The sequence below is a fragment of the Callithrix jacchus genome, chromosome 4 (genome assembly GCF_049354715.1).
Source record: "Callithrix jacchus isolate 240 chromosome 4, calJac240_pri, whole genome shotgun sequence".
NCBI classification, from domain to species: domain Eukaryota; kingdom Metazoa; phylum Chordata; class Mammalia; order Primates; family Cebidae; genus Callithrix; species Callithrix jacchus.
Genome location: NC_133505.1, coordinates 27,483,038 through 27,510,842, shown reverse-complemented (window position 1 = coordinate 27,510,842; position 27,805 = coordinate 27,483,038). Strand labels below are relative to the sequence as shown.

The 27,805-nt window shown below is 47.4% G+C and overlaps 2 protein-coding genes and 1 long non-coding RNA gene across 5 annotated transcripts in view; 2 read left to right on the top strand and 1 right to left on the bottom strand.

Moving 5' to 3' along the window:
• Positions 1 to 18,225, top strand: part of BPHL (biphenyl hydrolase like) — a 35,426-nt gene extending 17,201 nt beyond the window's left edge. Inside the window, exons 5-8 of one of the 3 annotated variants that reach the window (XM_035295068.3) lie at positions 3,171 to 3,302; positions 5,813 to 5,936; positions 12,398 to 12,472; positions 17,277 to 18,225. In XM_035295068.3, the coding sequence (XP_035150959.1) occupies positions 3,171 to 3,302; positions 5,813 to 5,936; positions 12,398 to 12,452 (311 nt within the window). In that variant the 3' untranslated portion in view covers positions 12,453 to 12,472; positions 17,277 to 18,225. Of the gene's footprint in view, positions 1 to 3,170; positions 3,303 to 5,812; positions 5,937 to 6,635; positions 8,471 to 12,397; positions 12,473 to 17,276 lie in introns of those variants that run through there. The other 2 variants (XM_002746270.7, XM_078368444.1) reach the window with 2 other exon arrangements.
• Positions 18,226 to 18,611: 386 nt separating this feature from the next.
• On the bottom strand, positions 18,612 to 22,824 carry TUBB2A (tubulin beta 2A class IIa). Its single transcript, XM_035295067.3, has 4 exons — positions 22,687 to 22,824; positions 21,292 to 21,400; positions 20,845 to 20,955; positions 18,612 to 19,868 (listed from the first exon to the last, which is right to left on the bottom strand). Exons 1-4 carry the CDS (start codon positions 22,741 to 22,743, stop codon positions 18,808 to 18,810), a joined length of 1,338 nt encoding a protein of 445 aa, XP_035150958.2. The 5' UTR covers positions 22,744 to 22,824; the 3' UTR covers positions 18,612 to 18,807.
• Positions 22,825 to 24,142: 1,318 nt separating this feature from the next.
• Positions 24,143 to 27,061, top strand: LOC144582046 (uncharacterized). The gene is made up of 2 exons (XR_013533807.1): positions 24,143 to 24,420; positions 26,370 to 27,061. It is a non-coding gene; the product is annotated as an uncharacterized LOC144582046 (long non-coding RNA).
• The last annotated feature ends 744 nt before the right edge of the window (positions 27,062 to 27,805 follow it).

Sequence of the window (27,805 nt, the reverse complement as noted above, 5' to 3'; positions counted from 1 at the left end):
TAGCTGGCACTACGGGTGTGTGCCACCCGCCTAGCTAATTTTTGTTTGTTTATTTGTTTGTTTTTGAGACAGAGTCTCACTCTTGTTGTCCAGGATGGAGTGTAATGGTGTGATCTCGGCTCACTGCAACATCCACATCTCGGATTCAAGCGATTCTCCTGCCTCAGCCTCCTGAGTAGCTCAGATTACAGGCATGCGCCACCGTGCCCGGCTAATTTTGTATTTTTAGTAGAGACCGAGTTTTCCATGTTGGTCAGGCTGATCTCGAACTCCTGACCTCAGGTGATCCACCCGCCTTGACCTCCCAAAGTGCTGGGATTACAGGCATGAGCAACCGCACCAGGCCAATCAATTTTTGTTTTTTTTGTAGAGATGAGGTTCTACCACATCGCCCAGGCTGGTCTCAAACTCCTGGACTCAAGTGATCCACCCACCTCAGCCTCCCAGAGTGTTGGGATTACCTGTGTGAACCACCACGCCTGGCCTCACAGTGTTTTGTTCTCTCATTGGCTTGGCTGGTTTTGTTTGATGTTAGATCCACCAACGTGTTTGCCCATTTGTTTACTCACCTGTTCTTTCTTCTCAGATGTTCCTTCTAAAAGCATTTCTCTTCTCTTTTTTCTGAAGTTATTTTTAGAAGATCTTTAAGGGCAGCCTGTTAATGGTCAACTCAGTTTTTACCAAAAAGTGCCTTTCTTTCACCCACCTTTTTTGAAAGTGTGTGTAGCCGAGTGTGGAAATGTAAGTGGAAAATTATCATCCCCATTCTGCAGTCTCTGCCTTCCATCGCTGCGGTTGAGAAGCTTCCTGTCCATCTACATGCTTCCTGCTTTGGAGTAATGTGTCTTCACTCTCTGGCTGTTTTTCAGGTTTCTTACCTTTGATATGTTGCTGTTTTAATATATTCTGTCCAAGTGCAGATTTCATTTTATTTATCCTACTAGGAATACATTGAAGTTTTGTTTGTGGATTCTTTGATTCATTCTGAAAACCACTCCCACCCATTATTTCTTCAAATCGGCATCTTTCATCTCCATATTCTCTTCTTCTGAGGCGAGTGGACCCGTCTTTTGAGCTTTCTTACCTCTTCTTCATCTCCTTGCCTCTCTGCATGGTGTTCTGCATAATTTAAGAGTTCTCTTCCAGTTTTCCGGTTTTTTCATTAACTTTATAAAAATCCTGTTGGTTTTGTGACCTTTGGTTAGGAGCTAATATTTGCTTACTCTTAATCCAAAAGCAAACAAAACAGTGAGCATAAATCTAGAGTGCTCTCCTTCAGAGATGTGCATTTGCTGCTCTTGGGAACCAGAATATCATACTAGGCTGGGGCCATTTTTAGCTCAGCTTGATTCCGGAGTCTCAGGTTGAGCCCCTGGCCTGCCCGAGACACTGTGTCTCCACCCAGAGCAGGCCTGCGTTTGGAGCTGACTTACTCCCTTTGATGTATTTTCAGGGTTCTCTTTCTCATGTGCAGACACACTCACACACTCACACCCTGGTTTCCATTAACCACTGCAACTTCAGCAATGCCGCAGAATTCTGTTTTGTGAAAGACCTAGTTCTTCCCCTACAAGATTTTCAGAGGGTATGGTCTGTCATACAGCCAGAAGTAGAAGCATCTGCAGGGTCTTTTTACTAGCCATCTTCACACTGTCCTGCCTGCGTCTCTCTCCCTTACCCCCCACCCCCCAAACTTCTCCTCCTCCCCACCTCTTCACTTTCAGGCTGTCTCCACGTACCTCACTTAAGTCTTTTCACTGTTGTGCAGAGCAGTTCATCCTCTTCAGCCTTTATCTTTGACTCACTTGGGGCCTACATTTAAGCCAATCAGCAGAAGCAAAGGCAGGTACCAAGGAGTCCTCCCTGCTCAGAAGGCAGTTGTGATTGTAAATAGCAGTTTTTCCTGCATTTGGTGATTTCAATTCACTAAGCACACAGTGAGTGCCTGCTAGGCACCTGACGCTGCCTGGGTTCCTGTAGAGATTGTTGTTCATGTGAGTTCATGCCATTAGTGTTATGTTTCTTCCGTGTGAACCATGTAACTCTCAGTGAGCAATATGTAATATGCTCAAGAGCATGAGAATCTACTTATCACAGTGTATTGAAGTATGGAAATCATTGGGCTAAGGAAATGTATTTGTTGATTCATGTTAATGGTTGTTTTTAGCTATCTTCCCTTCTAGTGAATCATCTACAAGATACTTTAAAATTGGTACTTAGCCTTTTTTTTTTTTTTTTTTGAGACGGAGTTTCACTCTTGTTACCCAGGCTGGAGTGCAATGGCGCGATCTTGTCTCACCGCAACCTCCGCCTCCTGGGTTCAGGCGATTCTCCTGCCTCAGCCTCCCGACTAGCTGGGATTACAGGCACGCACCACCATGCCCAGCTAATTTTTTGTATTTTTAGTAGAGACGAGGTTTCACCATGTTGACCAGGATGGTCTCGAGCTGTTGACCTCGTGATCTACCTGCCTCAGCCTCCCAAAGTGCTGGGATTATAGGTGTGAGCCACCGTGCCCAGCCCTTTTTTTTTTTTTTTTTTTTTTTAAGATGGGGTTTCACCATGTTGGTCAGGCTGGTCTTGAACTCCCGACCTCAGGTGATTCACCTGCCTTGGCCTCCAAAGTGCTTGGATTACAGGTGTGAGCCACCACGCCCAGCGGTACTTAGCCTTTAACACCCTTATTTCTTCGGCAGCAGAAATTAGAATGAATGATCTGTGTGCATTTCTCAACATCCATGCAAGTGCAATGTAGAAAACAACTCCTTTTGCAAATATTGTTGCTCTTATTCAGGTAACCTAATAGGGTCATATTTTCTTTTATCTTGTATCTTTAAAGGAAAGCAGCTCTAATTTCATTCACTTGGTAAGCATTGATTTGTGGCCTGTTTTGTGGGAGGCACTGGTGTAGGTTCTGTGATACAGAGGGGAGCAAAGCAAAGTCCCTTACACTGCACACAGGTCCTAGTGGGAGGCAGACACTCAGCCATGGGTCCAGAAGACCTGCAAAGCAGCAACAAGGCTAAGCCGAGCAGAGGAAGGGAGGGAGGCATTCCAGGCAGGTGGGACAGCAAGCTCATGGGCTCACAGGTGGCTTGTACTCAGAATACTTAAAGACAATACTTTAGCATGAGACTAAACCTTTCTTTGCCTACACTTCTATTTTTCAGGCATCCGAGATGTTTCTAAATGGAGTGAGAGAACAAAAAAGCCTCTAGAAGCCCTCTATGGGTATGACTACTTTGCCAGAACCTGTGAAAAGTGGGTGGATGGCATAAGCCAGTTTAAACATCTCCCAGATGGTAGGTTACTGGGCTTCAAGGGTTCTCTGCCTGTTGTAGAGGGTGCTCGAGTTCCTCCCTGGTGTTCCAGAATTGCTCAGTGATTCATGCATCCCTCCCATCATCTCACATGCTCATGTGTGAACGGAGAATACTAGTTCTTGTATACTGTGCCAGCTCTTATGCAATCAGTCTGCCTTAATGTAGAGATAGGACTGCATGCCCAAAGGTTCATATTGTTGAGTCTTTAACAGCAAACTGTTCTTTTTATCTAGAAAACAGTTTCTATTTTCTAATTCCAGAATGAGTAAATAGAAAATAAATAGGCCACAATATGAACAATATTTTTTCCTTTTTACATATTTAGATGTGTCACCCCACAAGGACACTTATCTTCAACCTCAATGGAATTAATATGAGGAAGAAAATATTCAGGATTTTTTTTCCTACTTAAGAACTAAGTTATCTGACCTTAACTATGAACAAATATCTCCTATTCTTTATCTGAAAAATTAACAAGATTTCCTGTTAAAGTAAGGATTGACATCTTTAAGAGAAATTCCGAACTGTAGTTTATTTTTATACAGCTATTGATGTTTATAATCTCATTTTTTCCTTTTTTTAACTGCTGAGAAAATAGAGTAGCTAAGATCTAATCTTGGAGTGCATTGTTACAAAATGGTTGTGATTGAAGGACCAATTTGATATATTAGGTAATCGTTTCCTGCATGAGTCATCTGCCAAAACTTTCACAATGAAAAGGACATTTGGAAATGTTACTCTTCTGGCTTGAGTTGAAAACAGCGAATAGATGTTTTATTTACAATGTTCCTGTTCAGATGCAGTATCTACCCACAGAAGCAGGCCCTGGAAATCTCTGCTCTTAAAATTTTTTAAATGCCATATAACAATGTTTGAGACAGTTCTCCATGAAAGAGGGCACGTTTGTAAAATGTAAACTTTTATGTTTTAGTGAAAAGATAGGAAGATTTAGAGGTAGAAATAGAGTTAAGTGAGTAATTCAAAAATGTGTCGTGATATAGAGGCCCTAGCATTGTATAAACTGTCTCACAGTGAGACCTTCCTGACGTGTCCCGCTCTGTGCTAATTTGGTAGGAGCCCTTTTTTCCTAACTGTCCTCTCAGGTTTATGGATGTTTAGGATAGCATAGGGATTCATTGCACAGAGCTGGAGTCCGATGGGCCTGAGTGTGAATTCTGGCTCTGCCCCTGGGTTGCTGTTAGAATGGATCTGGGCAGGTAACAGCTTCTTGAAGCTTTAGTTTCCTGTCTGGGACCTCGAAAAGCTGTTGTAGGGATTAAATGAGATATTATCTGTTCAGCTTCAGCGCAGGATCAAAGACAGTAAGTGGCTAATGAAAGGTTAGTATTACTATTATTGTAAAAGTACTTAATGGAAAAACATTTTCATATGCTGAATGAGTTAAAACATGTAACTACTGTGTTTAATAGATATGAAATTGTTTAAACACTTCCTGACACAAAGTGAGCTCTCAGGAACATTGGCTTTCATCATCACATGATGATGAATTGGCAGATGTGTGTCATCTTGGGACAGGCGAGGGAAGCATCAGAGACCTGGAGGAGTATTTCCCTAGTCAGTAGGTCCCCTTCTCACTTAACAGGCAGTGACTCCCCACTGAGGAGGAGGGAAAGGCCTGGAGCCTGTGCAGGGTACGGCAGGGAGCACCACACTGTGGGAGCAGCTCCCAACCTTCTCAGAGCTACAGAGCTTTCCTCTGGACACACACAGATAAGGAAGGGAGAAGAAAAGAGCCAGCTCAGGGATGCCAGGAACCTTAGCTAAAACTCTCTTTTTAGCCCCATAACAGCCAAGGGAACTGTGATTGTTCCTGTTTGAGGCTAAAGCTCCCAGTGGTTAAGGAGCCACCACAGTCTCGCAGAGGCAGGAAACTGCAGTACAGGAACTAGAGGGACTAGAGCCCAGGCTGTCCATCATCGACTCAGGAAAATTGTTACAAAAGGGAGTCAGTCCTTACAGGCTCTCCAAAGTATGTTAGTCAGTAGTCTCACAGAGGCACCAGCGATCAGGAGAAGCTGCTTTCCCATGTGTAAGTTGTATAATAAGTTCATCATGAGGTTCATATGCTTTGAGAGCTGGCTGGGGCCCCTTTGCTCATCTGAAATGTGATCTCCAGGGAAAAGCTCTACAGGTGTGAAGCACCTACCACCGTTTTCGCATTGGGAACTATTGCTATAGAATATCATGGTGAGGTGTTTGATTTTTCTACTATTTTATGTGAATTTAAATCAGGCTGCTTGTTTACTAGTAGAACTGAGAAACAGGCAAACAAACAAGAAAGCGAGAAACAGAAAAGGAACCCCAAAGGAAGGGCTGGAAGAAACCCAAGCGTGGTCACATCCAAACCACGGTTTTCACAGATAGGGAAACTGAGGGCTAAAGAGGGGCAGGGCTTGCCACATTTCCCTTTCTCTGACCGTGCAGAATGGTTGCTCTAAAGCAGATTCCTTGTGCTGTGTGTCCTTCAGGTAACATCTGCCGGCACCTGCTGCCCCAGGTCCAGTGCCCCACCTTGATTGTGCATGGCGAGAAGGATCCTCTGGTCCCGAGGTTTCATGCCGACTTCATTCATGAGCATGTGAAAGGCTCACGGTAAGCCCAGTCACCACCCTCACACTCCCACCCCAGAGCCTTGGAGTCAATGAGCAAAGCTACTGGAAGGAAAAGAAGCAAGAGGAGTTGGAGTTTTTAGAGTACACGCCCCCACTTTTTGCCAGTGACAAGTCAGTAGCACCGCTTTATTTAGGGTACCATGGAGGATGGAACCCCTGAACTGTGGGTGACTGATAACCAGAAGGAAAGGCACGTTCCGATAGTTGGCTGTTACTTTTATGAGTGGCAGATATGCTCATAGGTGCTAAGCCCTGTCACTTGGTGATAGTTTAGGTTTATGTCCACCAGTATTAACTGAAACAGTTTTACACAATTTGGGAATTTTCAGTTTAGTTTCTTATCATTATAAAAGCGCTGACCACCCAATTTGAAAAAATCTGTTAAACCAAAAAAAGAAAATCAATTGCCATGGCTTGCCAGCCATTTAAACACTATCATTATCAGCATTTTTATACACAGAGATAATCATATTCTATATTCAACTCTGAATCCTGCTTTTTTCCCTGCTTAATATTGTAAACTTTTCACTCATAAGCTATTTTAGCCTTAAAGATGGACATATATTGTAATGAGAAACCTATTATTTATTCAGAATTACAAAATACCAACATATTCCAAGCCACGCGGGTGGTCGCTTGATTAAGGAGCAGCTACAAACCCCTTGTTCTTTTCATCCAGATTTCTTCCAGCCAACCTTGGACATCAGAGAACCTTACAAGATATGTTCATTGAAATTCTGCTACTCAAGCCCATCAATTTTTGTATGAATAGAAATTTCTATTTTAAATACTTCGGCTGACACAGGAGCTAGCTTTTGTTGGCATTTCTATCAAAACAGACATGCCAACTTGAATAAATTCATTGTCTCCTTTACATAAAGGGCGGTGAAAATGAGGGGTAACTGGGAGAGTAGGGGTCTGTTTGGTTTTGTATTTATTTATTTATCTATTGAGACAGAGTCTCACTTACTCTGTCACCCAGGTTGGAATTCAGTGGCGTGATCTCAGCACTGCAACCTCCGCCTCCTGGGTTCAAGCGATTCTCCTGTTTTAGCCTCCTGAATAGCTGAGATTACACGCATGTGCCACCATGCTCAGCTAATTTTTGTATTTTTAGTAGAGACTGGGTTTTATACCATGTTGACCAGGTTGGTCTCAAACTCCTGTCATCAGGTGATCCACCAACTTGGCCTCCCAAAGTGCTGGGTTTACAGGTGTGGACCTGTAATTTGGTTTTTTAGATAGACAGTATTAGAAAATAAGTATCCAAGTCTGGGCGTGGTGGCTCAGGCTTATAATCCCAGAACTTTGGGAGGCCAAGTCGGTGGATTACCTGAGGTCAAGAGCTCGGCCAACATGGTGAAACCCTGTCTCTACTAAAAATATAAAAACTAGCCAGGTGTTGTGGTGGGTGCCTGTAATCCCAGCTACTCTGGAGGCAGAGGCAGGAGAATCACTTGAACCTGGGAGGCGGGGGTTACAGTGAGCCAAGATCACGCCACTGCACTACAGCCTGGGTGACAGAGTGTGTCTCTGTCTCAAACAAAAAATAAACGTCTAAATAAGCCTTGACCCCTTCAGAGCATATATATTAATTTCATATGCCTCTGAATTACTGAGGACGTCTTTGAAATTTTATGGGATTTTTTTTGAAATTGTATTTATTAGCAACCTTAGAAAATCCTTCTTCCCTCCCTCCAGGAGCGAATTTCTGATGCCTGCTGACACCAGCGCTGCTCAGCACGGCTAATGGTAGTGTTCCCTATCCCTAAAGCCCCCAGGCCGGCAGAGAAAGCAGGCACAGAAACAGCTCCACTGCTTCCCTATCGCTCTGCTCTATGATATAGTTAACAACAGATTTCTCAGAGAATTTTTAAATGGGGAAAAAATGTTTCTTTTCTATAATAAAATACAATTACCATAAACCTTTATAATCCTATATCCATAGTGGATAATGCTATATCCATTTAACATTTTTTTAAGTTAAAAGGCATCTCTTTATTCCACACATTTCCTCCTATACCCGTTCAACCATGAATCAGAAATATATATGGGCCTGTATAACAAATAATTCATTTGGTGAAAACATAGTAAAGAGCAGAGGTAGGAATTAGGTAGGATTATATTGTGGGTGGACGGAAAGGTTTAATGCAGGAGTTTTTAAATTGATTTAGTAGGGGCTGGGCACTGTGGCTTATGCCTGTAATCCCAGCACTTTGGGAGGCTGAGGTGGGCGGTTCACTTGAGGCCAGGAGTTCGAGACCAGCCTGGCCAACATGACAAAACCTCATCTCTACTAAAAATACAAAAATTAGCCGGGTGTGGTGGTGGGTGCCTGTAATCCCAGCTACTGGAGAAGCTGAGTCAGGAGAATTGCTTAAACCCAGGAGGCGGAGGTTGCAGTAAGCCAAGATCACACCACTGCACTCCAGCCTGGGTGACAGAGCGAGAATCTGTCTCAGAAAAGAAAGGTGGGGGGGGAAGTAAGGGAGGAAGGAAGGAAAGAAAGAAAAATTGATTTAGTAGGCAATAGTAGGTATTTTCAAACGAGACTTATAAAATTATAATACTAATTTATGATCATGGTACAAAATTCAAATAGTGTACTTTCTTATTAATCCTTGCTAAAGATTTTTATACTATCTTATTTTTTGTGTTTTTAATTGTATACATTTACATTATACAAAGTGATTATATAGTACTCCTTTAAAAGGTATTTTATATATAGTATCTTAATTATAGTTTATGACAAACATGAAAAATATCCATTTTACAGATGAGAAATCATGGCTGAGAGATGTTAAGCCGTCTTTCAAGGCTGCATAGCTAGTAAATAACAAATCTTAGATTTGCTTTTCTCCTAATATGGTGCTTTTCCACCGTAGTACAGCTGCCGCTTATCTCGTAATATGTATGATGGTAACATGCCTAGAATAAGATACAAGGTGACCTGGTTAATTGTCTTCCAGCTTCAGAAATGACAGGTTTTTGCACAGTGACACACATAGTAAATGCAGTATGTGCCCTTAAAGAGCCAGGTTCAGTTAAAGTCAGTCTGCAGGAAAGTTTAATTTAGGAATTCTCTTCCAGGCCCATCGCCTAGCAACAGAGTACATCAGTATAGGAGAAAGACACCCTTACTGTGCAGATATGAATTGTTTTAGTAGACTGTTTTGTGGAAGATCACTTTCTTAGAGCAATATTCTTTGGAAGAACTAAGTTGAGTATAAGTGGTATTAGCAATGACTGTCCAAAAATGGCTTATATATTCTACTTATTACCTTCATCTACTATAAGAGCTTTTATGTTGGGCATGAGCCTACCTAGAATGTGGTTGCTTTATTTTGGTCCCCACAAAAGGAAGGCAGATTCCTTGAGTACCAAAACCCAACTGTGTTGTGTGCACCAGGCCATCTGACAGCAGGGAAGCAACTCAGTGTAGCAACCTTCCAGTGAACTGGATATTTCATTCACTACCTTGCCAGGTACTTTTATTTTTTTGAGATAGGCTCTCACCCTGTCACCCAGGCTGGGGTGCAGTGGCGGGATCATAGCTCACTGCAGCCTCAAACTCCTGGGTTCAAACCATCCTCCCGCCTCCCAAAGTCCTGGGATTACAGGTACAAGGCACGATGCCCGGCTGCCAGGTATGCTTTTAATTAAGCTTAAAGGAAGAGACTGGCTCATGCCTGTAATCCAAGCACTTTGGGAGGCCAAGGTGGGCAGATCACCTGAGGTCAGAAGTTCGAAACCAGCCTGGCCAACATGGTGAAACCGTGTCTCTGCTAGAAATACAAAAATTAGCCAGACATGGTGGTGGACACCTGTAATCCCAGCTACTCAAGAGGCTGAGGCAGGAGAATCACTTGAACCTGGGAGGCAGAGGTCACAATGAGCTGAGATCATACCACTGCACTCCAGCCTGAGCAACAGGAGTGAACTGTCTCAAAAACAAAACAAAACACTTAAAGGTACAGACTTTCCCTTCCCAGATTTTTACCAGGATATACAGATTATGTGTGAAGCCGACACCACACTGCCTTTCGTGCCTCCGAAGGAGGCTGAACAAAGGGTGGAGCTGCTCAGCAGGTCCACTTCCAGCTTATGTTAATTTGCCTCTTTCTGTTTGTAGTGGGTGAACAATAAGAATCTCTTGGAAGCAAAGAGGCTTCAGAGATCATTCAAGCTCACTGGTTTTAAAGCGTGTTTTTAGTCAGTTGAAGCTTTTCCTCTAACAAACTCTTATGCAGAAGTCTAAGATGTGAAACACAAAATAAGAGCTGCTCGGATGGCAGCAGTGATGGGGCTGGCTTTGCCTTTCTGCCTCCCGTGTCCACATTTCCTCATACAAGGACGGCAGTCGTAATGGATTTGGACCTACTCATGACTTCATTTCAAAGTAATTACCTCTTTAAACACTCTGTCCAAAGGAGGTCCCACTCTGAGATGCTGGGGGTCAGGATCTAAGCATATCAATATGAGGGGTATAATTCAGCCCATCACAGTGCTTCTGAGGAGGTGCTTAGATCCCAGGAACCAGAGGCCTGGTTTTGAGTTTCATCAGACTCAGCTGCAAATGATGAGCCCCTCACCTTTCTCCTGCAGTCCCTTTTCGCCCCTCCCTCAGCCCCTGCCCTTGCCTGTCTGGGTGTATGCTCATGCCTTAGGCCAGGACTCAGGCGGCTCCTCAGTGAGGCTTCCTCACCTCCCTGCACCTCCAGCTGCTCGTTCACCTATCTGAGGCCATGTGGCTCCTTATACATATCTTTTTTTTTTTTTAAGAGTCAGGTCTTGCACTGTCATCCAGGCTGGAGTGCAGTGGTGTGATCATCATTGTAGCCTTGAACTCCTGGACTCAAGTGATCCTCCCACTTCAGCCTCCCAAATATCTCAGATACAGGCATGTACCACCAAGCCCAGCTAATTGTGTGTACGTGTGTGTTTTGTAGACATAGGGCCTTGCCATATTGTTCAGGCTGGTCTCGAGCTCCTGGGATCAAGCGATCCTCCTGCCTTGGCCTCCCAAAGTGCTGGGATTACAAGTGTGAGCCACTGCACCTGGCCTCCTTATTCATACCTCTAACAGCTGCTAACATGAATGCAATTCTTCCCCTGTTGAACACTCCAATGCCTATCCCTGGACATGGCCTAGAGCATCTGAACATGCTCAGTGCATGTTGAAAGAGAGAGAGTGTGAGAGTGAGAGGTGCACAGAGGGCCATGTCTCTGTGGATGGACTGGGTTCACCTTTGCAGGACCAGCTGCATGTTCTAAGCCCAGGCCAGAGGGCCAGACCAGGTGGGAAAGTCCGTGTGGCACAGAGTTGGCATCTTAGGTTTGTGTCAACTAAAGGGGAGAGCACTAGGGTGAAGAGCACTAGCAGGGGACTCAGACAGACCTGGGTTTGAGTGCTGGTTTGGTCACCATGTGCTATATTTCACACCTGTTTCCTCTTGTGTGAAATGGGCATGATGATACCTATCATCTCAAAATATGTTTTGAGGAATGAATGAGGAGGTATTTTTACATTTGGACTTAAATTTAAGACTCAGTACACCCAGCCTGGCAACATGCTGAAACCTCATCAGTATGAAAAGAAGAAATTAGCCAGGTAGCCAGGTGCGGTGGCTTACGCTTGTCATCCCAGCACTTTGGGAGGCCGAAGCAGGTGGATCATGAGGCCAGGAGTTTGAGACCAGCCTGGCTAACACAGTGAAACCCCATCTCTACTAAAAATACAAAAGTTAGCTGAGCGTGGTGGTGGGTACCTATGATCCCAGCTACTCGGGAGACAGGCAGGAGAATTGCTGGAACCCAAGAGGTGGAGATTGCAGTGAGCTGAGATCATCCCACTGCACTCCAGCATGGGCGACAGAGCTAGACTCCATCTCGAAAAAGAAAACCAAAAAAAAATTACCCAGGGATGGTGGTACACACCTATAGCCCAGCTACTCAGGAAGCTGAGGTAGGAGAATCATCTGAGCCCAGGAGATTGAGGCTACAGTGAGCCGTGATCATGCCACTGCACTCCAGCCTGGGCATAGGAAAGAGATCGTGTCTCCAAAAAAAAAAAAACCTCAGCAGACAGTAGCTGCCACTTCTGAGGATGGAATGCTGGTGTGGACACAGGTAGACAGGGCCCCCAGAAAACACTGGAGCATAGCTTGAAATTAGGTCAGGCATTGCCCTGTGTCCCAACTTTCAGGACCATTATTGTCACTGTTATTTTTTAAGAGAGGGTATCTCTCTCTTGCCCAGGCTGGAGTGCAGTGGCCCAGTCAAAGCTCTCAGCAACCTCAACCTCCTTGCCTCAAAGGATCCTCCTGCCTCAGCCTCCTGAATAGCTAAGACAGCACCATTGTTAGTGTAGGTATAGGGGCATAGTAGCGTTCTCCAAAGAAATAGAGCCAACAAGATGTATATGTGTGTATGTATATATAGGTTGAAAGAAAGAAGTGCATTATATGGAATTGGTTCCTGGAGTTGTGGAAGCTGACAAGTCCCAAGGTCTGGAGGGTGAGTTGGCCAGCTGGAGACCCAGGAGAGCCAAAGACATGGTTCCAGTCTAAGTCTGAAGGCCTGACAGCCAGGAGAGGCAATGGTGTGGCTCTAGTGTGAAAGCCAGGAGACTTAAGGCCCAGGAAGAGCCAATGTTTCAGCCTGAGTCCAAAGGTAGGAAAAGCCAACATCCCAGATTGAGGGCCATCAAGCAGGAGGAATTCCCTGTTCTCAGCCTTCTTATTCTACTCAGGCTTTAAGCAGATTGGACGAGACCCACCACATTGGGGAGGGCCTCTGCTTTACCCAATCAGTGGATTCAAATGCTAACCTATCCAGAAATACCCTCGTGAACACACTCAGAAATAATGTTTGACCAAATATCTGTACACTGTAACCCAGTCAAGTTGACACAAAGTACACCGTCACAGGGAGAAGGGCTGATGGGTGCCATCTCTGTAGAAGTCTGGGCTTTGTGTTGGGTTCGCCAGAGGGTGTGCTGGCAGGCCGGCAGCAAGGGGTCAGGCCTGGGATGTCTGTGCAATGGGCTAGCTACTGTCCTCTGGACCATGGAAGGGAAGGAAGGGCCTTTTTCAGACCCAAACAGCTTCCTTGGCTGTTTGGGTCTGGCCACCAGTGGTAAGATGGCCCCAGTCCTCCCAGGCAGGCCAGTGTAGGCCTTACCACTAGCTGGAGTGAAATGAATTTGCTTAGGTGGAAAAGATTCACACCAGTGACAGTGGTTCATTTTCAGCTCCATAGGAAAGCGAAGCCAGGTTCTGATGGGGAGGCAGGCACTACAGGCAGGCAGGCAGGGCTGCCGCCTCCGCTCTGGACTGTGTCCCACCTAGAGGCAGTGGTTTGCCCTCTCCTCTGCTGCTGCCCCAGGTGACAGTTCCCCACCACTGGCATCCCAGCCCTCCTCTTCCCAGTTGCTGCTTTCAGCTCTTCTCAACTGCTGCTCAGGTGGAAGGGAAAACTGTCAGTTCCAGACACTGCTTGTGGGCTCATTGCAGGGTTTACTGCACACAGAATTAGCCAGTGCTTACCAAGTTAAGGCCTTTGTACTAATATTTCAAACACAGTGGGGTCTGAACCTTTCCAGACAAATCTTACCTGCAATGTTTCATTAAAACCTGTCTTAAGAGAAGCCTCCAGTTGGAGGTGTTGTGTTAGCCAACAAATGTAGACTCATTGTGCTCCCGAGTCGGTCATTAATATGCTGTACAGATTAACACCTTCAGGAATTCTGCACATTGTGAAGTGCAGTACAAATATACGAATAAAATAACTGCAGACATTTATTAAGCTTACCATGTGCCCACAGACCTAGGCTGCTTATGTTGAATCTGCTATCTCATTGCATCCTCAGAATGATTGATTCTATGAGGTGGATTCCATTACTGTCCCCATTCTCCAGATGAGGAATTGTGACTCGGAGATGGATGTAGCCTGTCAGTATGGACTCTGTGCTGGTTAGACATGTCCTGGCCCCATAAAGCCAGGCATGGCTTTTTCATCCCACGATGGCGCCTCAGTTGAATCCACCTGTCACAGGAAGAAAGCTTTCCTGCAGTCCAGGGCCCAACTAGGTCCCCACAGTCCCAGCAGGTTTGGAAAGACTGTCCTCTACACACCACTTAAAAGCACCAGCTCAGCAGCCTAAGGGCCCACCAGCAGCCCTCTTCAAGCCACCACACTGCACGGAAAGCAGCCTCCAGGACAGTTTTGCATCTATTGCTTGTGCCTAATGCTTGAGACATGGTTGCATTAGAGAAAAGGAGCCTTTCAGTGAGATGTTGCCCCCACCATCCCCAAATGCCTGGTCGGCCCTAACCAGAGGAGAGCCTGTCCAGCCAGGGCAGCCCCCAGCTTCATCAGCAGCAAGAAGCTTGTGGTTTGCCCACCATTACCTTTTTGTTTGTTTGTTTTGAGACAGAGCCTTGCTTTATCGCCCAGGCTGGAGTGCAGTGGTGGGATCTCAGCTCACTGCAACCTCTGCCTACCAGATTCAAGTGATTCTCCTGCCTCAGCCTCCTCAGTAGCTACAATTACCAGCATGCACCACCGCGCCCGGCTAATTTCTGTATTTTTAGTAGAGGTGGAGTTTCACCATGTTGACCAGGCTGGTCTCAAACTCCTGGCCTCAAGTGATCTGCCTGCCTCCACCTCCCTAAGTGCTAGGATTATATTTTCTTAGATGGGGCTTTTTAGAAGAAGCAGAATGAAAAAGGAGAAGACTTAGTTTCTGAATAAAAAGGGGCTATTGGCAACCAGGTTTAGATGGCGTCATCAGGAATGCCTGGAAAAGCGATGCTCCATGTTGCTGCCCAGTTTCACACTGGAAGAGATCCTGTGCAAAGAACCAGCAGCCTACTTTGGGTTCCAGTTAAAACAAAAGTACATACTAGCACTCTACGGATTACAGACTTACTGACAATTTTATGGATTCATAGATCAAGTTTTGTCACATTGGTCCAAGGTGAAGACATGCCACCACACATTACTTGTGGCCTTGTTACTCTGGTAACTCCCTGAGTTACAGGTGAAAGTTCAGTTCAGCCAAAGATGAAAAGGGTTCCAGTGAGGCAGGAAAGGTAGTATTGTGAGGCTGGCATTTCATCTATGCTGTCTTGACCTAGAAGAGCCCTATCAACAGAGGTAAAGTGACCGATACATTTACCCTGGGATGAGACAGCTTCTAGTTTTTGAAAGATCTGGAATCCTGTCTCTTTCTAAATCATGCCAGGTGCTATGAGGAGCCTGCGCCTGCAGAGGAACCTGTGTTCATCCTCTGAGGCCCCCTCGTTTCCAACTGAGCCATGTGCTTAGCAGTGCGGGGTTTCCACCTGTTTTTCTGGAGAATGTTGTTCAGAAACCACTCTCCACAGAGCATGTGATTAGATCGTTTTGTTACTTGGGTGGGAATCTAGGTCAGCTACAGAGCTCCTGTCTTGCCTTGACAGCTAATATTCATGCCTGTCTATTGTGGTCCTGTGCCCAAAGAGAAACACACAATAGATTTTTCAGTGCAGTGAAACCTGTGTCACACCTGAAGGAGGAAGAGGTGCTAAGGAGCTTAAAACGACCCTCAAAAGATATCAAGAACAGTTGTCTTCAGACTCTCTTCTGTCTGTCCATCTGTCCATCTATCCATCCAGCATTCAGAGCAGGTCTCCCATATTTTAATGAAGAGAAGCTAATTTTTATTTCCCTGAGATCTAGAGATTACTTTAGGAAGAGTACAGACAGTGCTGAGTGGCTAAAAAAAAAGGATTTGAGGCTGAGGCAGGAGAATTGCCTGAACCCAGGAGGTGGAGGTTGCGGTGAGCCGAGATCGCGCCATTGCACTCCAGCCTGGGTAACGAGCGAAACTCCATCTCAAAAAAAAAGAAAGGATTTACAGCGAGGGTCTCCTTCCTTCCTTATGGGAAACCAGCAAATCATAGCCAGATGGGCTACCTACAGAGGAGGGCCTCATGTGTGGCAGGCTGAGGATTCCCTGCCTCAGTCCAGGTTTGTGCAGACTAAGGGATGCAGTTTAGCCTAGACGTAACCTGTGACCTCTCAGCATCCTTGGCAATTGGTTCTTTTCTGTTTTCTGAAAACAAAGGCCTTGAGTGTCCCTGCAAGTCCTATTGTGTAGGCAACTGGGATCCTATCTTTGGGGTGGGTGCAATTCATCCTTCTTTTCTGGATAGTGTTAAAATTGAATTTAGAATGTTCTGGTTGTTAGTAATAGCATTAATTTCCAAGGCCCTCAGAAAAGTCCCAACAATATATCTTCCTTTCAAGTTGATTCTCTTGGTACCCCATTCCCACCCCAAATGTGGTAGCTGAGTTGAAAGAGGCCCAGCCATCTTCCGAGGACAGCTCCCTGCAGCCTATTGAGGTTCTGAGCTGTCAGCCCCCCAGAATTCCAAGTCAAAAAATCAGGCAACATGGTAACGCATTCTGCCCAATGTTGACCTTTTAAAGTCTAGTTACCATTGTAGACAAAGCGGCTTGAGCTTAAGCTTTCAGTTTAGAAACTTTAACACTTTTAGTGTTTGTATATTTTTTGTAGCTAATAAGTAAAATATAGAACAAAGAGAAGGCTGCCTTTATTCAAGAAACTGTAAACCTGTCCCATTTGATCTCAATCCTATTGAAAGGAAGAAGCCTTACGAGGACAGTGTGTTTGCCACAACACTGAGCCGTGACAGCTGCAGCAACGGCTCCTGGAGCACAGGGCTGCTGGCGTGGGCTGGCCACCCTCACAGCCATTTGTCTGGCGGCTTGTATTCAGATGTATTAGTTCAGTAATCCAAAAATGGAAGGGTGATTTGGAACCTGGAGCAGCAGGCCGGGGGCGGCTGTGAATTCTACTTTGCATTTGCCCACTACATCGACACCCCAAGAAACTCACCGGCCCCAGCGCAGTGCATTCTGGACACTTATTTTTATCTTACCAACCTTCTTTCTTAAAATCAACTTCATTAAAATGGATCTTTCTAGAGTAACCACCAAATCACCTCCCCCGTTCTCAGGCTGTTTTCCAGTCAAATCATTTGTTACTTGATTCAATTCCAACTATAATGTGTGTCTGCTTCTGTTAAGTCATTGCCTTATAGTCAACCTCCAGGGTGATCATAAACTCCAAGAGCTTCACGTGAAGTTTGTCTATATTCTTAGGTTGATAGGTTACATTTTCTCCTGGATAGTGGTCATGGGGGGAAATGTGGGGATTTTTCACTTTAGATGTTCATGAATGTGGGGGACAGTGAGGGATTTGTTCTTAAGTGGTGTCCCATTGATTCAAAGCCTTTTTTCCCCCTTTTAGGCTGCATTTGATGCCAGAAGGCAAACACAACCTGCATTTGCGTTTTGCAGATGAATTCAACAAGTTAGCAGAAGACTTCCTACAATGAGAATGCACACGAGTCTTGGTGGTTCCTCAGTGTGGGGCATGATCCTGTTTCTCCGTTACCATGATGCCTTTGAAATGCTCTGCCTGAGCTTTCTACACCTCCCTTCAGTCTTATCCTGACCAAATGAGAATAAGGACCTGTTGAAAACAGCCTCTGGCTTCAGGTGGTGGCTCACGGCTACAATCTCAGCACTTTGGGAGGCTGGGGTGGGAGGAGCATTGCTTGAGTCCAGGAGTTCAAGACCAGCTTGTACTACATAGGGAGACTCTGGCTCTACAAAAAAAATTTTGTTTTAATTAGCCAGGCAAAGTGGGACACACCTGTGGTCCCAGCTGCTCAGGAAGCTGAGGTGGAAGGATCACTTGAGCCCACTTCAAAGCTACAGTGAGCTGTGACTGCATCACTGCACTACAGCCTGGGCAACAGAGTAAGACCTTGTCTTAAAAAAAAAAAAAAAAAAGGAATAAAGCCTCTAACTTCAATAGCTACAAAAATTAAATCTGATTTTCTAACATGAAGTTATGACAAGTCATACCATTGTCTTAAAAGGTAAATTCCTGCTATAATTTACTTTCAAATAAATTTTAGCTGGAGTATTTGTAGTGTTAATGTTGGAGATTTTAAGAAATTTATTTTTTTTTTTACTTTAAAATTTTTATTAAAAAAATAAAAAACTTTTTTTGTTTTAAAGACAGGGTTTCACCATGTTGGTCAGGCTGGTCTTGAACTCGTGACCTCAGGTGATCCGCCCGCCTCAACCTCCCAGAGTGCTGGGATTACAGGCGTGAGCCACCACACCCGGCCAGTTTTAAGAAATCTTTAATGTATACTGTACCTTTAATCTGAGACATTCAAGCTTCACTTGTGTTTTTGTGTTTATCTGTCACAGTCAAAGAAAAGTAGGGAAAGTCCGTGCCTGAGTTCTTCAATTGCAAGATCATAGGATGTCCAAGAACAGCAGCAATAGGGGCAGGTTTGCCTTGTCCCCATATCCCTCTTTACTCCTGGTTCACTTTGAGAGATTAATACTTTGGTCCAGTAAAGGTGAACAAAATGGGTATTTTCATTGCTCTGTACTAAAGAGCAGGAATGTTATTAATTAAAACACTAAAGCAGAAATCCTACCTTGCTATTAAAATTAAACATTGAGTACCACAATAAAAATAGTAACAAGTTAAACCTTGAAACATCATACTTAAGCATTTAGAGAAAGAATGAAATGTGAAGTGACAATAGAGACCACTAGGTTTTATACACATGCTTTTTTATTAGTATAGATACCTTCACAGACAATACTGTAATTTTTAGAGAATTCCACATTATTACATCAACTGTGTGAATTTCTAACAGAGGCAAAACTGAGCACCATAGTTTACAAGTAGAAAGACCATGCTTGAGGACAACAGATGTTCACTAAGGATGCACGATTGATTTGAGAAGTTTTTAAGTCTCGTCCTCGCCCTCCTCCTCCTCGAACTCCCCTTGTTCGTCAGCCGTGGCATCCTGGTACTGCTGGTACTCAGACACCAGGTCGTTCATGTTGCTCTCGGCCTCGGTGAACTCCATCTCGTCCATGCCCTCGCCCGTGTACCAGTGCAGGAAGGCCTTGCGCCGGAACATGGCCGTGAACTGCTCCGAGATGCGCTTGAACAGCTCCTGGATGGCCGTGCTGTTGCCGATGAAGGTGGCCGACATCTTCAGGCCACGGGGTGGGATGTCGCACACGGCCGTCTTGACGTTGTTGGGGATCCACTCCACGAAGTAGCTGCTGTTCTTGTTCTGCACGTTGAGCATCTGCTCGTCCACCTCCTTCATGGACATGCGGCCCCGGAAGATGGCAGCCACCGTCAGGTAGCGGCCGTGGCGCGGGTCGCAGGCAGCCATCATGTTCTTGGAGTCGAACATCTGCTGGGTGAGCTCAGGCACCGTGAGCGCGCGGTACTGCTGGCTACCCCGGCTGGTCAGGGGCGCAAAGCCCGGCATGAAGAAGTGCAGGCGAGGGAAGGGCACCATGTTCACCGCCAGCTTGCGCAGGTCTGCATTCAGCTGGCCGGGGAAGCGCAGGCAGGTGGTGACCCCGCTCATGGTGGCTGACACCAGGTGGTTGAGGTCCCCGTAGGTGGGGGTGGTCAGCTTCAGGGTGCGGAAGCAGATGTCATACAGGGCCTCATTATCAATGGAGTAGGTTTCATCTGTGTTTTCCACCAGCTGGTGGACAGAGAGGGTGGCATTGTAGGGCTCCACCACCGTGTCTGACACCTTGGGTGAGGGCATGACGCTGAAGGTGTTCATGATGCGGTCTGGGTACTCCTCCCGGATCTTGCTGATGAGCAGGGTGCCCATCCCGGACCCCGTGCCGCCCCCCAGAGAGTGGGTCAGCTGGAAGCCCTGGAGACAGTCACAACTCTCTGACTCCTTCCTCACCACGTCCAGGACCGAGTCGACCAGCTCAGCTCCCTCTGTGTAGTGGCCCTTGGCCCAGTTATTCCCGGCTCCACTCTGGCCTGCCAGAGGGAAAGTGACTATTAGACACTCAGACATAAGGAATTTCAAAATCTGTCATTTTGACTATGGAGGAGAGTGTAGGACTGATCTTACACTGGCAGATTCTTCTCTTTTGAATACTCTTCTATTACCTAAAGAAATATTTTTGTCAGTGAGCCTCAAAAACATGGGCTCATAATAAAGTAAAAAGCAAGTTTAGCTCATCTGAGGCTATTGACTGAGGAAGAGGATAGGGTTAGAAAACTTAGTTGGTTCTGAAATACCTACTTTTTTTTTTTTTTTGAGATGGAGCCTCACCCTGTTTCCCAGGCTGGAGTGCAATGGCACATCAGCTGACTGCAACCTCCACCTCCCAGGTTCAAGGAGTTCTCCTGCCTCATTCTCTTGAGTAGCTGAGATTACAGGTGCACACTACCACGCCTGGCTAATTTTTTTGTATCTCCAGTAAAGACAGGGTTTCACCATGTTGGCCAGGCTGGTCTTGAACTCCTGACCTGATATGCCTGCCTCGGCCTCCCACCAAAGTGCTGGGATTACAAGTGTGAGCCACCTTGCCTGGCCACAGTTCTGAAACATACATTTTAAACAGGCATTCTCTTTATATTCAAGGTGACCAGGAGAGAAGGTGGCTTTAGCATCAGTCTAAGCTCTAGTCATAACCTGTACTTTTGGCCCCTGGCTCTTTGAAGTCCTTTCAAGTTGCCTGTAGCCTATGAAACCTGGCCTGAAGCTTTTCCTTGCTCTTTCTTCCAGTCTGAGGCTGCTCTGTAATGGGAGGGCTGCAGCAGCCCTCTGCAGGCTGGTGTGGATCTCTGAGCCATGACCACCCGTGGACTGGGTGGAACTAGGCCAGGACTCAGGGCTGCCCGTGGACACAGTGTCACCTTGGCAGTGAACACTAAGAACTGTGCTTTGCAGGGCTGTGAGGAAGAAGGTGTGGCATTTGGCCAGTTCCCACTGATGGTGACTACATACCGAACACGAAGTTGTCTGGCCTGAAGATCTGGCCAAAGGGTCCAGACCTGACGGAGTCCATGGTGCCAGGCTCCAGATCCACCAGGATGGCCCGAGGTACATATTTGTTACCTGCAGGGAACGAGAACTGACTCAGACCTGTACTTGGGGGGGACTCACAGCAACATTCATTAAAGACAGCTCCAGCATCTGAGACAAAAGGAGAACAGGAGGTTCTCTGCTTTTAAGAAAAAGGAGGTCTTGAGTGTGCTTAGCCGTGGCGAACAGGCAGGATTCTTAGGGAACCATTACGTGTGTTTTTCCAGCAGTTGGCATTTGAAATGAATATGCAAGAAGCATGCCTTTGTCACGTGCATGTTCCTAGGACGGTTCATCTCCCACAGCATGGGAAGCAAGGATTCCTGTTAGGAAGAAGGAATGTTCTTGCTAACACATCCCGCTACTCACCAGCAGCCTCATTGTAGTACACGTTGATTCTCTCCAGCTGCAAGTCACTGTCTCCATGGTAACTGCCTGTGGGGTCGATCCCATGCTCATCGCTGATGACCTCCCAAAACTGAAATGAAAAAAGATCCAGACCATGGCCCAGCGTCCTGAATGTCACTAAGGATGGCCTTGTCCTCCTCCCATGTCCTTGGAACAGGGGCTTTTGTGGTCAGACGGTAAGTGCTAGACAGAGAGCAAAGAGCTGCACCCCCTATTTCCTGCAGCAGCCACTGCTGAGGGGCTTGAAAATCCGCAGAGCATCGGCCATATTATGGCGATAGACTGAAAGGCTGGGAGGGGCCCTGGAGGAGGAGGGGGCACAGCAAATGCCCTTCTAGAGAGAGGGTCAGGAGGGTAGAGAGGTGGGAAAGTGGTACAGGGAGGCTCTGTCACCCCAGGCAGGGCTGAATGCCATTGCATCGGGGATGATTGATGGGTCGTGGCAGGACTGAGGACAGGGGAGCCCACACTGTGGCAGCCTCCAGGAATCAAGCTCTCTTGGCATAGATCCCAGGCACCCCTGCAACAGTGCAGGTTTAAGCCACCGATCTACATGCTGGCACTGACCACAAGAGAGACTGGGCAGGGAAGGGCAGCAGGAACCTGGGAGGACGCCTGGGTGGCAGTGGAAGGAGCTGGCCATGGTGAGGGCGCTGGCTCCATTGTGAATTTAAGACAGGGAGGGGGCGGGGAGGCTGGGTGGGCAACATGGCGGTTCTCAAAGAGACCACGTCCTTGTACAGGCACCACCCCCACCCATGCAGCAAGCCGGCTGCTGCCTCCCACACAGCGGTCGGTAATTGCAGCCCCCACCCAGCACAGTCACCTGCCACCTCAGGGACTGGCAGCAAGACTATGGCGTTATAAGACTTCATGTCTAGACAGTGCCGGAAATAGGGAACAAGGGAATTTATCTAACACCCTCGCCTGTGTGACCCAAAGGGAAGCCTCTGTTACACCTGTCAGTCCAGTGACACTGCATGTTTTCATTCAAACCGTTGAGAAAAATGTACAAATTAAATATCTCATGAAGCTAGCGGAATAAATATGACCATATCCTCGCCCCAAGTTTCTGAGACTAATACACCCAGCGGAATGCCAACTGCGTCCCGCAGAAGGGCTGTGTCCCAGGGAAATCGAAACGGCGCCGACTAAAGACTCACACGGCTACGGGGGCCGCGGGCATCCTGGCGGGTTGTGCAGCCTCCCCCGCCTTGCCCGCCCGCCTCTCCGCGGAGTGTACCACACGGCCAGCCCCGAGCCACCGAGGCTTCCCACACCCGCCCCTGCCCCGACCCCGGCCCCAGCCCGCACCCTCCGTCACCAGCCCGGGCCCCTCCGCGGCGGCGCGCCCACCTTGGCGCCGATCTGGTTGCCGCACTGGCCCGCCTGGATGTGCACGATCTCGCGCATGGTGCCGGCTGCGGAGCGGGTGGCGCTGGCCCTCGGAGCGGTGCGCGGCGTGGACCGGCGGGCTCGGCTGCGCAGAGACCTGCCGCCGCCCCCCAGCTCCACCTTTTATAACCGGGGACCTGCCCTACCCTGCGACGTCATGATGGGCGGAGCTGCGCCCGCGCGAGAGGCGCGGCTGGGACTGCGGCACCGCGAGGGGGAGCCAGGGCGCGGTGCGAGATGCGGGGGCGCTCGACCGGTTGCGCCTGCCGCTGGGTCCCGAGTGGGCGCCCGGCCTTGCTGTCTGGCGGCCAGTGTGATGCCCGGACCTCAGGCCCAGCCGCAGCCCCCTGCTCGATCTGCGGGCGCCGGCCTCCCCCTGGCTCTGGGTTAGCTCACGCCGCAATCCCCACCCCACCCCGCCTACTCTGGACCCTAGAAGAGGGGCTAGAGACTGGAGAGGCTGCCTCGGAACAGGGTCCTAGCCCCCAGGGCCGGGAAGAGGCGTTGAGTACCATTTGAAGTGGGGAGCTGGGAATTGAAGACCCATTTACAGAGGAGTCTCCAGCGGGTGGAAAGGTTTCCCGCATCCTAGGCAGGAGCTTGGACTCTGCTCCCGCTCCATCCCAGCTGGGACGCCGGTGCTGGGTGGCGGGGACAGCGTGGAGCGGAGTGGAGAGCTCGGGGGAGCCGACTGGCAGCTGCTTGAAAGGAATGCCAGGATGGCGGGGTGGGTGGCCTTTCGCCCCTACAGGGAAGAAAGATGGCTTTGTGGGGGGCGGGGCGGGGGCCAGAAAAGGACTGGATTTGTCACATGTCCTGGGCTCCTGCGCCCTTGTAAAGGCCTTTTAAATGTGGAAAATTCTGTGTGTGCGTCAGAGAGGAGAGACAGGAGGAATATATCTGCCACGTTGATGTGTTAGCCTATGGCCCTGCCCCCTTACACCCCTTAGGTCACCTGATCCTCACAGAAGCTTTCAGAGCTGGGCTATCCAGTTTGGTAGACCTTAGGCACCCGTGGCTGCTGAGCATTGCAACGTAGGTTGTCTGAACGAAATATGCTGTTCAGTGTGAAGTACACACTGGATGTTATGGGCTCAGTAAGTTAAAATAATGTGAAATATTTCTTTATTTATTTGTTTTTGGAGACGGAGTCTCACTCTGTCACCCAGCCTGGAGTATAATGGCTTGGTCGGCTCACTTTAACCTCCGCCTCCCGGGTTCAAGAGATTCTCCCCCTTCAGCCTCCCAAGTACCTAGGACCTACAGGCGCATGCCACCACACCTGGCTAATTTTTGTATTTTTAGTAGAGACTTTCACTATGTTGGTCACACTGGTCTCAAACTCCTGACCTCATGATCCACCTGGCTTCGCCTCCCAAAGTGCTGGGATTACAGGCGTGAGCCATTGCACCTGGCCTTCATTACTGATTCTTAAATATTGATGGCCAATCAAAATAATAGTGTTTTGGATACGTTGTGTTAAATTACTTGTTTTGAAATTAGAAAACGCAAAATTACATACATGGTTTCCATTTGCTGCTCACTTATGCATATTTTTGTTGACTACCACTGGTTGGGAGTAACCATTATTAATACCCCAATTTCATAGCTCAGAAAGCGAGGCTGAAAGACCTGACCAGCCACAAAGCTACTATGGGAAGGAATCTCAAGTCTTTGTACCAGGAGAAAGCCCAGGTGCGTTTTAAAGGCTTGGGTGGGCTGTGGTAAGGACCAGCCTTAATTATTTACAAAGACAGCCCTGCACAGTGGGCCGGGTAACAGGGGCCTGGGGACTGCCTTTGGTTCCCAGCACATTCCAACTATATAATGATGATAATTATAGGTGCCCTGGAGCTGGCTTTGTGGGTAGGAAATGAGAAGCCATATATGAAAGCACATTGAGTTTATGGAGCAAAAAAGCCTCAGTAAAACCCAAGGTGATGCCGTCATTCTTAATGTGCACCCCACTTGCCACCTCAATAACTGGTCTGTATTGGAGGTGGAAACTAAAGCCAGACTTGTGAGTAGCCTCTTAGGCCAAGTCAGGTTTTTTTTTTTTTTGAGACGGAATCTTGCTCTGTCGCCAGTCTGGAGTGCAGTGGTGCGATCTTGGCTCACTGCAACCTCTGCCTGCCAGGTTCAAGCGATTCTCCTGCCTCAGCCTCCCGAGTAGCTAGAACTACAGGCACCCACCATCACACCAGACTAATTTTTGTATTATTAGTAGAGACGGGATTTCACCGTTTCGGCCAGGATGGGCTCAATCTCTGGACCTTGTGATTCTCCCGCTGGAATTACAGGCATGAGCCACCTTGCCTGGCCCAAGTCAGATCTTAATCACCCCAGCTTTTGGAAGCATCCAGCATCCTCCCGGCATGTACGAAGGCGGGTGACTGGTGCCTCTTCTCAGAGTGGGGAAGGATTTTCTAGAATTTCCCTTCCTCTCTCCCCTTTCCCTGCTGCTGGGCAGCCACTGGACAGCCTGTCCCTCAGATGCTGTTCCCAGGTACCCAGGGCTTGGCCTCCACCTTCCCCCCACTCCAACTCCACATCTTGGCTCTTCACCACCAGCCGGAGCCTTCCAGCACCTCTCCAGAGAATGGCCCTCCTTGGGGTATCTTCACGTATTACACAGTTCACAAAGATTTCTTTTTTGTTTGAGACGAAGTTTTGCTCTTGTTGCTCGACTCACCACAACCTCTGCCTCCTGAGTTCAAGTGATTCTCGTGCCTCAGCCTCCCGAGTAACTGGGATTACTACCACTATGGTGGTTACTCGGGTGGGGCCCGAGTAACAGGCGCCCACCACTATGCCTGGCTAATTTTGTATTTTTAGTTGAAATGGGATTTCTCCATGTTGGTCAGGCTGGTCTCAACTCCCGACCTCAGGTGATCTGCCCCCCTCTGCCTCCCAAAGTGCTGGAATTACAGGCATGAGCCACTGTGCCCAGCCCTACTTCCACAAAGATTTTCTGGAGAAAATTACTTCTTGGCCTTTGTGTTTTAATTCAATGTGAAATCTGAGGCCAAATAGGAACAGAGGATGAGACCTAAAAGGACAGTACTGGAGACACAGGGACCCCTAGCAAGTGGGCATGTCCCAGCCTGTGGAGCATGTGCTGTCTGCTGTTCCTAGCTTAGTACTCCAGCAAGTCACCCCACGGCTCTGAGCCTCTCTCACCATATCTGAAGAATGGAAATGGGTTTTTCTTACATTGGGAAGATGCGAGGCACTGTCTTAATTGGACATTAGCAAGCGCACAGCAAATAAATCCATGGCAGTGCTCACAAGCGCAAGCCAGGCACCTGACTCTCTGCTCTGGATGGCTGGCAGTGAATGTTCTGCCCAAGTCGGCCTTCTCCTGCCTAGCAGCTCATGCCCAGCCTACTTATCTGGCACACGCCGCCCTCGGCGCCGCTGGTGATGTCTGTTAGTATATAATCAGAGAAACTCATATGCCTAGTTTTAAATAATGCCTGCCCTGCCTAAGGTGACTCATCTGACGCTGAGTTCCTGCTCTCCCCTCCCTCGCTTTGTACAGCACTGATGCAGATAATAACAGGAGGAAATGGAGCCTGCTAATTCTCCCCTTCCCTAGAATAGCCTTTTCAGGGACAATCTCTCCCCTTTCATCTGTTTTTCAGTGTCTGAAGAGGAGCAGCTCCACTGGCTGTTGGGTGGACCGTGGATGGGGAAGGGGAATGGGAACAATCTCCTCCTGCCTCAAGTCACTTCCTGCTTTAGAGATGATGCCACTCGCAGTGTCTGAGCCACCCTCTCCCTGAAGGCATCATGGTGTGCGGGGGGGTGGAGGGTGGGTGTAATGATAAAATTCAGACTAGAGAGTGTGTTCCCAGTACGAGGCTGAGCCACATTGTCTTTTACAAAAGGACATAAGCTCTTACCCTTCTGCCTGCCCTTCCTGCCTCCTGCTTCAACAAGAAGAGTCAACAAGAAGGGTCCTGGCAAGAATGTTCTAGTGAAAAGTACCCTGTAAATACATGGTGTTATGATGATATCGTTACTACTCACTGATGCCATCTCTAAAGGTGACAATTACGATCTAGTTGGAAAGATTTAGTCGGTCCAAGTAAGAGAGTCCTGGAATTTTGAAAACACGTTTCCTCTGCAGAATGCTGAAAACCCAAGGACCATCCCAGCAATACGACTGTCTAAATATGTAGGGAACAGTCTTGCATCCTGTTTGTTTGTGCCCTCAGAGCAGGCCCAGGAAACTAGCCGCACGCTCTGCTCCAACTTCTTTCCCATGAAACTCATCCAGTGCGGCCCCTGACTGCTATTTGTTAAATAAAAGCATCTCTTTATGAAAATGGAAGAATTTTGTTCAAAGCATTTAATGGGATGTAACCTTTTCAAAAGGTTACCTAAAATAAAAGTCTGAACTCCAATTCAATTTCTTTTTGCATCAGATGACTATAATAATACAGAATAGGGCCAGGCGTGGTGGCTCAAGCCTGTAATCCCAGCACTTTGGGAGGCCGAGGCAGGTGGATCATGAGGTCAAGAGATCGAGACCATCCTGGTCAACATGGTGATACCCCATCTCTACTAAAAATACAAAAAATTAGCTGGGCATGGTGGCGCGTGCGTGTAATCCCAGCTACTCGGGAGGCTGAGGCAGGAGAATTGCCTGAACCCAGGAGGCAGAGGTTGCAGTGAGCCGAGATCGCACCATTGCTCTCCAGCCTGGGTAACAAGAGCGAAACTCCATCTCAAAAAATAATAATAATACAGAATAAATACATAGAACTTTTTAAGTCACTTTCTGGAATGGGCCATGTCCCAGAATGTGACATTGATATTGCAAGTGTCAATCTGGAGCCTTTCAAAACTGAAGATGTCATTCTTTTTTGTTTATTTTTTTAGAAACGGAGTCTTTGACGCACTCAGGCTGGAGTGCAGTGGTATGATCTTGGCTCACTGCAACCTCCGACTCCCAGGGCTCAAGGGACCCTCCCGCCTCAGCCTCCCAAGCAGCTGAGATTGCAGGCACTCACCACCACGCCTGGTTAATTTTTGTATTTTTGGTAGAGACAGGGTTTTGCCATGTTGGTCAGGC